Source organism: Canis lupus, chromosome 26 (assembly GCF_011100685.1).
Source record: "Canis lupus familiaris isolate Mischka breed German Shepherd chromosome 26, alternate assembly UU_Cfam_GSD_1.0, whole genome shotgun sequence".
In the NCBI taxonomy this organism is placed as follows: domain Eukaryota; kingdom Metazoa; phylum Chordata; class Mammalia; order Carnivora; family Canidae; genus Canis; species Canis lupus.
In genome coordinates this window covers 34,706,860-34,720,912 of record NC_049247.1, presented here as the reverse complement: position 1 = coordinate 34,720,912, position 14,053 = coordinate 34,706,860, and the positions used below count along the sequence as shown (strand labels likewise).

Here is a 14,053-nt window from a genome sequence, read left to right as displayed (position 1 = left end):
GCGTCCAGGAGACTTGGAAGCACCGGCCTGACCACAGGCCAACATTCGCCCTTGACCTTGCCTCTCTCCTACTTCCACATGCTTGGCCCCCAAGGACGTCTGAATCACAAGATGCACACTTTGCCCTTGGCTTTTTTTTTTTTTTTCTCAACACCATCCTTCTGCTAACTCCTCTTGCCCGTCTCATGCTTCTTGAGAAAATGCAATAAAGAATTAAGGATTTGACAGGGAGAACCGTTTCTTTGCTGATGCTTTTTCAGAACCGTGTTTGCTTTTAGGCCATGGCTTTCTTAAATTTGGCTTCTCTAATGGCTCAAAGATGCCGCGTTCATAGAGTCTTCTTGACATCCAGGAGGCATCAAGTCAACACTTTAATTCAATCTTTCTGACACTGAGTTTTTCCCATCTGCAATTGGGAGAGAGAGGAACTTATTGAACTAAATTCTGGAAAGTATCCTAATAACTCAGAGGGTTCTTGATCATATTTAGCCCCTCCCTGCATTTGCATTAAGTCAGGCTCTCGGTGGCCATTAAAGAAGACATGCAGTAAACTTGGAAAAATTAGTTACTAAATCAAGTGGTGCTTCTCAGGCCAGATCTGATTAGTTAGCGTAATAGAGGGAATCACAATTCACAGAGGCCACGTCAATTCGAAAAGCAATTAGTCGCCTTGTTAATCGCCTCCTAATTTTTCATAGAAACTTAATACATTCTGTTATTTCTGCCATGATTTTACTCCTCACTTCCTAGGAGAAGCAGGGGATGTGGAAGTTATATATATATAACTTTTATATATATATAAATACCTTGAAAAACATAAACTGAACTGAATTCTGACTTCAGTGGTTATGGGCTGAGTGACACCTGGAAAGTCACTAAACCTTAGGAACTATTTCCCCCGACAACGCCATAGAGAATCATTGTGCCCACCGTAGATATAGGTGTTTTATTTGATTATTTATTTGCTTGTATTTGGTTAAATACATTTCACAGGCTAAAATATGAAGGGTTTCTCACAGTTCTCAGAAAAACAATAAAGAAAAAAAAAATGACAGGCTATTGTCACCAGTAAAGAGTTACTCATTGATCCACATCTTCCAAAGGACAACGAGGAACCAAAAAGTCCCTGTTCACAAGCCCAGCTTAGTCTTACTTAGCTCACACAGAAACTTTTAAATAATATGACAAATACTCGAGAATTTTTCAACTTTGTTTTTATTGGCTATATTGTTGCTCCCAAATAGGTTTTTTTTTTTTTTCTCCTGTATTCTGGACACTGCTTCTTTGACTTTAAAAAATATATATATATATGTTGCAAAATATTTGCTTTCAGCATATTGCTTTTCTTCTCTTCCTTTATAGTGTCTCTGTCGAGGAGGTGGGTTACATGGATGTAAATGAATTTATCAGTCATTTTTTGCCTTAGCACAGGGCATTTCAGGAAGTGATATTCAACTAATGGCCTCACCCCAAAGTTAAGGGCAGATCTGAATTTCCTGGGGGCTTTGCCAACACACAGGGTCTGGAGATTTCTGACACGAACCCCCTGGCGGCCGAGAGCGCTAGGGCCAGACCGACGGCTGCAGCCGGTAACCCATAGCGATGACCCTGGTTCAACACCAGGGCTAACCTAATCCATAAAAATAATCGGACCAACACAAATCTTTGCTTGGGAATCTGAAAGTCAGATCCCCACTCAACTCAACCTCAACGGGACGGATGTCACCGAGGAATCTTAGTTTGGGAAGAAAGAGTGGTCATTGTCTGCCAACAGTGGAGATGCCCTTCCTTTCCCTTTGCGATTTATCCCCTACTGAGTGGAAAAACCCATCACATAAAATTTACCATTTTAACCACTTTTCAGTGCACAGATCAGTTGCCTTAAGTACATTTACAGTAGTATGTGACTGTTACCACCATTCCCATCTACCATTTTTGTTTTTTGTCTTCCCACCTTGAAGCTCTGCAACCATTAAATGTGAACTCCCCATCCCACCCTCACCCCCCGACCCATGGGTCCAGGCAAACCACCATTCTCTTTGCTGTCTCTGCCAATTTGACTCTTCTTGGAACCTCATACAAGTGGGATGATTTGTGTCTGGCTGGTTTCACTCAGCCTATTGCCTTTGGGGTTTATTCATGACCCAGCCCAGGTCAACAATTCCTTCTTTTGGAAGACTGAGCCCTACTCCAGGTAGCTACTGTGAGTGATGCTGCTGCTATGAACACCCCCGTGCCTGTTGGCGATTCTGCCCTGGGCTCTCTTGGGTCTATACCACAGGTGATCCTTTTGGCTGATGTTAATTCCTGTATCAAAGGCTGGAGAGACAAATTACTATTGATTTTCTTACTCCCTGCCCCTGCAATGAAAATAACTGATTGCTTGTGACCAGTGGAAATCAATTTGATGGAACCAGTTGCGACCGAGACATCAACACGAAACCATAGTAAATGTAGATATTCCCAATTAATACTCTGTTCTGTGTCCTTTGGACACGACCACAGACATCCTTTGACATGACACGAATGTTCAAATTTTTGAACCAGAAACCTGATCTCTACATGGATGTATGAATAAAAGTCTTATTTATTTACTTTTTTTGTTGTTGTTGGTTTGTTTGTTTGTTTAGTTACTAAAATGCCAATTCTGCAAGGGCAGGAGACAGTCTGTTTGGTTCGCCTCTGTATTTTCAGCACATGCTAGGAACATACTATATATATATTTTTTTTTTTTAATGAACTTTGAAGCTGTCTCTAAGCATATTAGATACGCTACTGCAGAGCCTATACTCATGATTTTCTTATACTATCACTTATATCGCATAATTCGTTTCGAATAAATGCTCTCATCGTGTTATTTCTACCTTAACGTATTTTTAGCGACACCCTTAATCCACGCTTGGTGTTTTAAGCTAGTAAGTATGGTTTTACTCACTGGTATTTCAAAGTCTCCCCTTTCTTCGTCAGGTCTATACATGTGTATCCTATTCCCCTTCCCACATGTGACACAATTTTTTACATTTAAAATTCGTCATTACGCATTTCACGGTGAATCACACGAAATTAACTTGCACGTATAGTAGGCAAAATGCTGCTGCACCCCACAGTCACTGTCAGTGGTACGAGAGCCCCCTTCCCAGTCAGGGGGCTGCTTCCCTGTCCTGCTAGTGGTCTTTCCATCCAGCACCCGTGCTGGGCTGGCCCCGAGTCACCACTCTTTCCAATAAGAGTGAATTGAAAAGAATCGCTTAACTCACTTCCACTCTGATTAGATTTGGAAAAGAGAAGATTCCGGGCATTGAGGCTAAAAGCATCTCCCGAGAACGTGTCCACCAATTTAAGATTTATAACTCCCGTCACCCCAAGCTCCCTGCTCTCCATCTGTTCTGCAGACAGGCTGGGTGCTTTCTGCTCTGGGTTCCGGCTCCCCATTTCCTCTGGGGCCACACTCGGGCTCTGCCTCCTTGAAGCTTCACTGGGGAACATCCAACCACCCCTGAGCGCGATGCAGATCCTTCCAGTTCTTCGTGTTCTTTCACCCTTGAAAGGTCTCCTTCCTCCTGAATCCACATGGCAGTTTGTGCTTTGCTAACAGCATTGGTTATTACAGCCCAGACTTGCATCTGTACATCGTTACAGTCCTCTCTCTCCCTCCCTTTCTCTCCCTTTCCTCCCCCTTCCCCCCCTCCTTTAATCCCCCCCTTTCTCTCCCCATCTTCCCCTCTCCCCTCCCTTCTCTCTCTCTTCCCCTCTTTCTCTCCATCTCTCTCCCCCTCCTCCCCTCTCCCTTCCTCCTTCTCTCTCTCTCCCCCTCTCTCTCCCTCCCTTTCTCTCCCCATCTTCCCCTCTCCGCCTCCCTTCTCTCTCTCTCCATCTCTCTCCCCCTCCTTCCCTCTCCCCTCCCTCTTCTCTCTCTCTCTCCCCTCCTCCATTCTTCTTCTCTCACTCATGTGGAATATCACACTGCATAAAGCCAGCTTCCTGGAAAGAACCCCTAACCCGGCAAGAGTGCCCCCTGATATATCAAAGGCAGGGGTGTCCCTCAGGGTTCCCAGGAGTCCTGAAGAGGCAACCACACCCATCCTGTCCTCCTCACGGTTTAAGTCCATGTGTCCACCTGAAGCACCTGCCAGCACCCAGCTCCTTCCGCCCACGCAGGCCTTTGCCTACTACGTTGACCCAGATTCCCACTGCACTTCCACCATGAGACCTTCCCAGGGACCCCCTGGAGCCCACTGTCCATCATCAGCAACATCCCCTAAATATCCAGGCTTCTCTCAGCCTATGTCACCTTTCCCTCCTGATTCCTCACCCCAGGAGGCATGGCTTTCTGCAGCTGTCTCAGGCAGCGGCCCCCACACTTTACCAGCACAGAGCCTGGGGGCAGATGGGTGGCAGGTCTCTCTCGGTCTGAACGGAGGCTTCTGGAATGTCACTGCACCTCCTCTGCTCCCCTCTCCCAATCCCTCTGAAGTACATGCCATCATCAGATTATATCGCTCACCAAACAATCTCACTACCATCATCTATAGGCCTCTTGAAAAGCCCCCCGTGTTAATGGGATATTTTCAAATTTGGCTTCTCTCTCTTTCTCTCTCTCTCTCTCTCTTTTTTATCCTTTCCACTACAAGTGCTCTCTTTATCCTAAATGGTCATGTGAAAGTCCTCAGGGCAGTCCATTCCCAGCAGCATCTGACTTTTGATCACTCCCTCTCTTTCCAGTCTTGCTCTTTCCAGGGGGTGCACAGATTGCATCCTCCTGGCATTCCTGTGGCCTCAAGGCAGTCTCCTTTGAAGGATCCTCTCTCTCCCTGACTCTAAGTGGTGAGTGTCAGGGCTTAGTCTTTGACGTCTCTATCTACACCCGTAACCTCGGTGGTTTCATCCCGGATCATCATTTCTTCCCTGCATCTCCGTCAGCACCTGCAGCTGCCTTGCCATATTAAAGAAACCACCACACATAAAGTCTCCAGAAGTGAACTCTTGATTGGTACTGCCACAGTACCTGGGGGAGGGGTGGGGACCTGTTCGGAACAAAACATTGGGACCATTCTTGGTTTTCTCTAATGCCCCTCGTATGACCCATCGGTGAATCCTCTTGGCTGTCGTTGAGCCCCTCCTGACCATCGCTCCAGCCAACTCTCACACCTCTCCTGGAAAGTACTGCGTGGGGCACTGTGGCTGCTCTTGTCTGCGATCACTCTTAACCACCTCCACTCGAACCCTGCACAGCATCCTGAATGATCCTGTTATACCAGATTATGTCATGCCCCTGAACAAAAAACCATTCAAAGACTTCCTTTCCAACACATCTAGGATAAACCCCATATTCTAGTCCCGGGCTACATTTCCAATCTCATCTCCCACCAGTCTTCCAGCCATGCTCACCTCCAAGCTCCCTCTGGCTTTGGGGACTTGAGAGTGCAAGGAGCAGAACCTCCTTACCTAGGAACCCACAAGTCTTGCTCTTGACCACATGACTTGGTGTTGAATCCCTATGGATTTTACCCACCAGTTATTTGTTTCTTTCACTGGTTTGTATTACTTTGTTTTTGAACTGCTCCATGTCCAACTTTAAGAATAATCCATACGGTCAGTACTCCCAAAACATCTGCTGACTAAATGAACAGATGGAATCGATCAAGAGTTCATAGGACTAAAGCATAAAATAGGATACAAATCAGCTCCTTTGGAGTTGCTTTTCACTTGCGAATCCTAATGTGGCGTGGATATAATGTGACTGACAGGTTTGTGGCTCTCAGGGGTGATCCAGATCAGGAGCCAGTATCTGGCACTCTGAACGAGCTGTTCTGCAAGCACACTCCACACGTACCTTTGCTTGGTTGACTCCTCTTTCATGCTCAGTGTGCATAAGACGATAAAGCTACAGGTAAGGAGGGCTCTAATCACGGTTCTCCAGGTAACGAGAAAAGAAAGCCAACCAACCGCTCATGAATGCAGGTAGAGGCAACCAACAGCCGGATTTGCTCAGGGTAATTCAGCTGTCATGTGTGTATGTTAATAGCTATTCAGGAAAATACTTTTAAAAAACTTTTAGAAAAAAAAAAACTGTAATGAAGAGTCTGAAAGGCTCTAGCCTCTAAACTTTCTCCCCAACGCAATCCAGTATTTATCAATTTCTCAGTAACAAACCTATCGCAACTTTACGTACCCTAATGATTTACAAAATCTTTCAACATATTTGGTGATAACTAACTGGAGGCAAATGAAGAATGATCAACATTGGTCCTGGATATTGTGCTTTTTAAAAATTCTAAGTAGGTTTGTGATTTTTTTTTTCTGACATATCTGAGGGTATTTTTTTTTTAACGTTTAGTAAATTGTTAAAATTAGTAGTTTTATGTTTTACGTTTGTTCCGGATTTTGAATTTTAAAAAAATATTGCAGAAAAAATTATTTATTACATTATTTATTTTTTTACATTGTTTCTTCTATTAGAAAACAGTAATTTTTTATTTTATAACAGCCAGTAGATACTCTCTCACTTTTAAAATCTTTGGAGTTATCCTAAATTAAACCTATGAGAGGCATAAAAATCTACTGACAGCCATATGTTTTAGTGACTTCATATCTTATTCTGTATAAATTACCATAAGTAATTTTTCCTATTTTCGTAGTAAAAATAAACCATAAAAGTCGCACAATGTTCTCCTCATAATTAATCTGTATTTAGTTTGCCTAATTAAACTCGTGTATCTTGGAGTTTCAGACTTTTGTTTAAACAACATGAATAAGGACTCAGTCAATACAAACTACATGGTTACAGTTTATCTGCAGAGTCTGAGCTCTTTGTTTTAACTTTAGCTCGGTATCTTAATAAATTTTCTCGTACCTTAACTCTGAGCACAGAAGTAAACATTCTTGCATCTTCAGATACACCTCCAATGTAGAATTTTTTCTGAAACACTGGGGGATGATCATTTTCATCCTGAATCTCAATATACACTTTAGCCGTATTGCCTGGAGGATAAGAAATAATATATTTTTAATTGGTGGCTATTCACTAGAAAAAAATGCACTGGAGTAAATACTTATTACACTTTTTTTTTTCCCCTCTGAAACAATGGAAATGGCTTAAATCAGAAAGTCATTCCTGAATGGCATGTCTAATATCCCAAGGTCCACAGAGGACACGGATAATGATGCTTCTGGCATAATAACGTAAAGTTGTTGTTATTTCTTTTAATTACAATGTCTTGGTAATTCATTTTACTTGATTTAATAGGCACTCAAGTATTGTGTTCCCCTAATTTTAATGAACCAATTCAACTGTTCATTCTCACAAACAGTCATAAACACTACCAACTACGCCAAAGTGACACACATATATAAACTCCTTATGAAATAAGAGAAACTGCCATCAACTAAAAACAATACTTTTTCTTAAGTGTAAAACTAGCAACGATATTCTCTTACTTTAAAAGTGGGCAATATATATATATATATTTAATTTTAGGGTAAACAGTGGTTGGGGGAGGGACTTACTTCCACAAAGAGAAACCAAGTTTAATCATATGTTACAGGCTATCATTCACCCACTGAACAGCCGTAGCTGGAGAGATGACTGTGGTGTGACTCATCAACACCGGGTGTGTAATGTCTGCCAGCGAACTATGCCATAAAGACATTTCATCCCCAAATGTTAGAATCTCACATCATCATCCTTTTAACGAGAAATGTCGAGAAATGTAGCACCTGTCACTTGTCCACGAATGACTCTTTACAAATAATCCAATATGTAAAAATAACTCAGGGCCGCCTAGGGGACCCAGTCAGTGAAGCATCTGCCCTCAGCTCAGGTCATGATCCTGGGGTCCTGAGGTCAGGCCCCACATCAGGCTCCCTGCTCAGTGGGGAGTCAGCTCCTCCTTTCCCTCTGCTTCTCCCTTTGCTCATGTGCTCTCTCTCTGTCTCTCTCTGTGACTCTCTCTTCAATAAATAAAATCTGAAAAAAAAATGTTTAAAAATAACTTACAAACCAGAAAAAAGTGAGGACTAAGTGGGTAATCATTTTTTTAAAAGGTAGATTCAAATTATTATCTATATCTATATCTATATCTATATCTATATCTGTATCTATATTTGGATGTCTTACCCATGTGAACTTCCCTCTTATGTTTCAATTAGGACCAAATATAGGGCAATTGAGCTACAAATTATTTATCAGGGATACTCTAGATTTGTTGCTTCTTCATATCCCCAACTACAACTAATTAACACCGGTCTACGAGCACAGTAGGTACGTTGTGCATGTACAATATATCTGTGTGGATTAAATACCTGAAGGACTAACCTGCATTGTCTTAGAGAGAAGTGGGCTTTTCAGGGCTTTGCACTTGCCCTGAGAAAGGTCAGAGAGGTGAGGGAGTTGCTGTATCTGTGAGGTTTTAACACTATACCCTGCTGCTACCTACTGAGTTACCCTCTTCTGGTCTCTTCCTCACCACCCCTGAACTGGGAGAGTCAGAATCAAGAGGTGAGTGTGCTAGGGGGACGGAGAAGGTGCCAGCAGGGAAGCAGGGCTAATGGCAGAGTGCGTTCCCCATCCCGCAGCGCGGGGACCCGGAGCTGTGCCCTCTCGGCCACCAGCGGAGCTCATCCAAAAGGAGAACCACTTTCATCTTAGTAGCTGACCATTTTATGTCTGGAATCAAAGGACTTAACTGCTCTAAATTTAATATTTTTTGTAACAAAAGGAATTCTAAATTACAATATCACCTTTAAACTCTTTTTGTTGTTGTTGTTCTTAATGACATTAGTCATGGTCCCTGTTGGCAATCCTTGAAAAAGTAAAGGTGGATTTTACACTCACTGTAAAGGCATAGATTTATGCTCTGAAACTTACCTACTTTTCTCCTGACACTTTCTAAGATGATGACAGAAGGTTAAAGCCCAGGCACAGATGTATAATGCCGTCGGAAACAATCTGTGCTTTGGCAAACCTTTTAAAAAGCTAATATTTCCTTAGGTATTGGGAAAAATAATGTGAGAATCAGGGTTGTAATTTTAAGTGACAATTACATGCTAATAAAAGGATTACATGAGTACATTTTATAAATTCCAGAGACACTGCAGTAAAATCATTCTTTAAAGTATCAGTTTAGTTACTAACCTGTTACTACAAATCTCTAAAATTAACATCCTTGGAAACATCTAGATACATATGTACTTACACTAATGATATTTAATTGAGTGCAAATTTTCTGTGAAATAATTTATCCAACTTTAACAACTGGACTAAAGTTTTTCAAGGTTTCCTTTTATAAAATACTCATCCCACAAATATTATTACCACGTAAGATACCATGCTTCCGTATCAACTGTGCTTAAGTCCACATTTGTTGTGAGACTGGTACAGAGTTTAACCATCTTTCATTTGGTGCTTTAAATAAACCATAAAATAAATTGTGATAGTAATTCCATGCCATAAATTATATGAGGAGAGCAAGCACGATGATGGGAGAATAATAATCAGAGGACTGAAATACTGGTTTAAATTTTTCTTGCAATTTTCATCTGTCAGGTTTGGGCATCTTTGACTTACATAATAATAATAATAATAATAACAATAATAATAAATATACGTCTATGTAACATACCTACTTCTCTAAATTGTGGGTTTTTTTTTTTTTTTTGGTTGCTTTTCTTCTTACCTCTAACGTCTTTCCAACATGATACAGGTTAGTTTCTCCTCTTGACTTTTGAAATATTTGCCTAACAACCCTGCAGTTTAATACAATTGTACTGGAATTGGATCATAAATCTACGCTACTGAACTGCATAATTTCTAATTCATCTGCCCAAAAAAAGAAATGGAAAGAATATACTACAGATATTTTATATATACTCAGTATATAATGCTATCGAGTTCCATGGAAGTCTGTCTCATCTTGGGCTATTTTTACACCCAATAACTCTATCATCATCACTACCACCTTTCTGCATTTCACCTGCTGGAGTTTTGTACAATCACAATTTTATTTAATTTTATTACTTTATTTTTTTAAGGATTTTATTTTTCAGTAACCTCTACATCCAAAGTGGAACTCGACCCCACAACCCCGAGTTTGAGAGCAGATCTCCACTCACTGAGCCAGCCGGGTACCCCCCAAATTTTATTGAAATAGAAAAAACAAAAGCAGCACCAAAGAGTGGTGAATAGTATTAATAATTCCTTTATACATGTATAGGAATCTATTTAAATATATTTTTCATTCTAATCATGACTTTGTCCAAATTTAAAACCATCAACATAAACATTTTATTATTTCGACAGTTCCTTATTTCTCATTAGAAGTTGAACTTACACCCAGATTCATTGGTTCACATGGCCCTCCCATGTTTAGCCAAAATTCAACACTGGGAGCTAAAGGTTACTGGGCAGTTTGCAGCAGGCACTGTTCCCAGCTGCACAGGAGAATCCAATCCTATGAGATGGAACTATTATCGCAACTATTGTTATTGTCATCTTCGGATAGAAAACCAAAATGAGGATGCTTGGGTGGCTCAGTCGGTGAAGCATCTGCCTTAAGCTCAGGTCATGATGTCAGGGTCCTGGGGTCGAGTCCTACATCGGGCTCCCTGCTCAGCAGAGCATCTGCTCCTCGCTCTATCCTTCCCCCCTAGTTGTGTGAAAAGAAGTTTCATATTTGTTTGCAGGCAACACTTATTTATTCATTCATTCATTCATTCATTCATTCATTTATTTATTTATTTATTGCAAATAACACTTTAAAGATTATAATCACAAACTCCTTGCCTTTCTTCAATTTCTTACAAGGAGCCTCTCCATCTAGCAGGTACCGGCCATGCCCAAGATGCCCTCACAGAGTCCCCGCCGGTCACTTCATCCCTCTTTTGTTTCAGATCCACACAGTCCTCAACACTGTCCCTTTAGTCCAGTATTTGTGATTTGATTCCCCAATCAGGATAGGAAGTATCAGATGGCCTGTTCTCTATCACATTTCTATTGAACAAGCAAACACATAAATACATGAACTGATTAATAAATTTTAGTATTTTGCCTTTGCTGGTGATGACTCCAGTCCAGTCATCCCCCTCAGGATGCTAAGTTTTCTGAGTTCACAATCTGCTGTGTGAAACAGAGACCTCTCGTGTGCCTGGAATTTACCTAGACCCACTTTTCGAAATGTCCTCTAATGGTCAGGTGTCAAGTTGAGTCAGAAGTTTAAAGAATTACCTAAAGGATACAGTTCCTAAGGTATAAAATGAAGTGGGGAGGCTTGAGGATGAATCGGCAGGCATTTTGCCAAATTAAATAAGTCAGACAGACAGACCGACACTGTATGATCTCACTCACATATGCGATGGGGACAAGTAGAAATTATGGAAACAGACCAGACTGGCTGGAGAAGTGGGGAGGCATTGTTGGTCAAAGGGACAAATGTCAGTCACCAGAAGACTCAGTTCTGAGGCTCTCGAGTACCCCACGGGGACCACAGTTTATCATCCCGTCTTGTATATCTGCTGAGAGTAAATCTTAAATGTTGATTATGTTCTTAAATGAAAACATTTAAGATTTTCACGACACACATGCACATATGCACACGTGCCAGTGAGTTAATGGATGGTAACTACGTAAGCTGGTGGATGTGAGAACTAACTTGATTGTGGTAAATCATTTCACTATATCTCTATCTATCTATCTATCATCTATCTATCTATCTATCTATCTATCTATCTATCTATCATTTATCTATCATCTATCTATAAAATCACCGTATTGTACACCTTAACAATTGTATTGCCAATTATACCTGATAAAGCTGGAAAATAATTTGGATAGATCCAACCAAAGAATGTAAAACAAATACTGGGCAATTACAAAATAAATAAAATACACCTGGATAGTTTAATCCCTAGAGTGATGTTCACTTAGATTTTCTGCTTCATGGACACACAGTGTGTATAACACCATCGACTTCTTTGGCCTGCACGCTTTCACGACGCTTGTGTCATGGGGCTCTATCATGGTCTTCCACCAAATTTGGGTTTTGATTATTTCAGAAACCCAAGGCAGAAACTTGAACAACTCTGGGGCTAGTGCACTAACCAGATTTTTTGAGATGTATCGTCATGCCGGTAAATGGCTTATATATTCTCCAATGATTCTACTGTAGAGAACTCTCAAAATGCTTGGATTACCAGGCCTACTTCATTATTTTGCTGGTGCCAAAAAAAAAAAAAAAATTGATTTGTTCCTCATGATATCACTTGCAGCCACACACCTTTCTAAGCTGCTTTTCCATTGATACTGTTTTTGTATATGCTTTACTGACAAATTAATTCTTGAGAAGCACAGTGACTCCCACACAGTAGGTGTTCAATAAATGTTGATTTAGACTGGAATCACTACCACCCGCCTCACTCCCAGTAGCCAATTAAATAAAATGAATCGTTTTATTTTATCCCCATAAATGAAATGGGATAATATATTGCAGGCCCTTAGAAATCATAGTACCAAGCAAATGCCTGTTGCTGTTACAATTAAGGGTACCTCTCTTAAAGATAACAGATTTTTAAAAATATTGATATTAGGAAAATACTGACTCTGAAACTATCTCATAATTCTATGGGCTATTTGGAATGACTTTGAGGATTTATGGTATTTATATTATTGTCAATTTTCTCTGTGTTCCTTTGCCCTAGTTTATATACCAGATAAATGACTGGTTCTTTAGATAAAGTAGTGTTTAAGAACAAAAGGATCATCTGAGATAAGAACTTAATCTGATCTTACTAAGGGGTTTATGGATAGTTATTCATTTAAGAAAATAGGCTTTGATTTAAAAAAAAGCACAGAAGAAGTATGTTTTGGTATGTACATTAGATGGAATTTGCAGCAATACAATATATTTACATGCTCTTTAGAAAAACAAATTATTAAGTATGTTAGAGTGAGCAAAACCGCTGTTTTTTATTTCTCAGCTCTCTGCAAGAATCGTACTTAGTTGTATTTATACACACCATTTATTTTCAGTAGCTAGGCAGTGAGAGAGATTGAATCTTTTGAGGTTCATTTTAATAGTTCTGTAATTGAGCTTTGACGTTGATTTAATTAGCCTTTGCATGATTTTAATTGCTTGTATCTGAAACATACATTTTGTGTATGTGTTTGCCGAAAGGGGAGAATCCACAGTAAGGAAATAACCACGTGTAACCACCGACTTTAGAAACGGACACTCAGATTACTCTAATATATCCTTGTTTTGGGGCTAAGTCAAGAAAATGATGACATTGACAATTCTACAATGACAGTGATGGGAGATAATCAGAAGAGTAATATTCTCAATATCAACCGAAGTTTGACTTTGTATTCATATAACATATTTTCCCATTAGGAACATTTAATGAAGTTTCCCTGTAAACACCAACCAGAAAAACAGAAGCGAAGAATGCAATACTGTTTCTCTTCATTGGTATCGCTAGCATTTTGCGTTAATCCTGTGAGACCGAATTGATGCATTTAGAGGCTTTGCCAGGCAATGATTATGACTTTTAGCTCAGTCTGTTTCCAACAAGAATAAACAGAATAAGCATTACTTTAATTCATTTGTGTCTATTAAACTCCAACTCTCTCCGCAGAGCAGCTTAATAATACAGGCCCTATAAGGACTGCAAAAACTGCTGTAGTTGTGAGCCAGCAATAAATAAGCATCAGCTGTAGAGCCAGAGTCTGGGTCAAATCCCAATACTAATCCACGTACGCTGTGTGACCCTACACAGGTTACTGAGCTTCTCTGAACTACGGTTTCTCACCAGTAACACGACAGCAATCATACGGAGCCGACTAGATTAAATGAGCAAATACATGGTGGCCTCCTGATTCTCAGGGCGGAGAGGGGAAGTATTAGCAAATTGTTATTATCATCGGAAGGAGGAAGAGTACCAATGCCATGGAATTTAAAAGTAAGATTTCCTAGCACTGAATTAAGAAAGAAAATTGTTTTAATGGGCAGCCTGGGTGGCTCAGTGGTTTAACGCTGCCTTCAGCCCAGGGCGTGATCCTGGA

The 14,053-nt window shown here is 40.5% G+C and overlaps 1 protein-coding gene across 2 annotated transcripts in view; it reads right to left on the bottom strand.

Annotated features, from left to right (window-relative positions):
- Nucleotides 1-14,053, bottom strand: part of PCDH15 (protocadherin related 15) — a 737,973-nt gene that overhangs the window by 91,818 nt on the left and 632,102 nt on the right. For both annotated transcript variants that reach the window (XM_038576025.1, XM_038576024.1), the window contains exon 25: nt 6,854-6,981. In XM_038576025.1, coding sequence (XP_038431953.1) covers nt 6,854-6,981 — 128 coding nt within the window. The remainder of the gene's footprint in view (nt 1-6,853; nt 6,982-14,053) is intronic.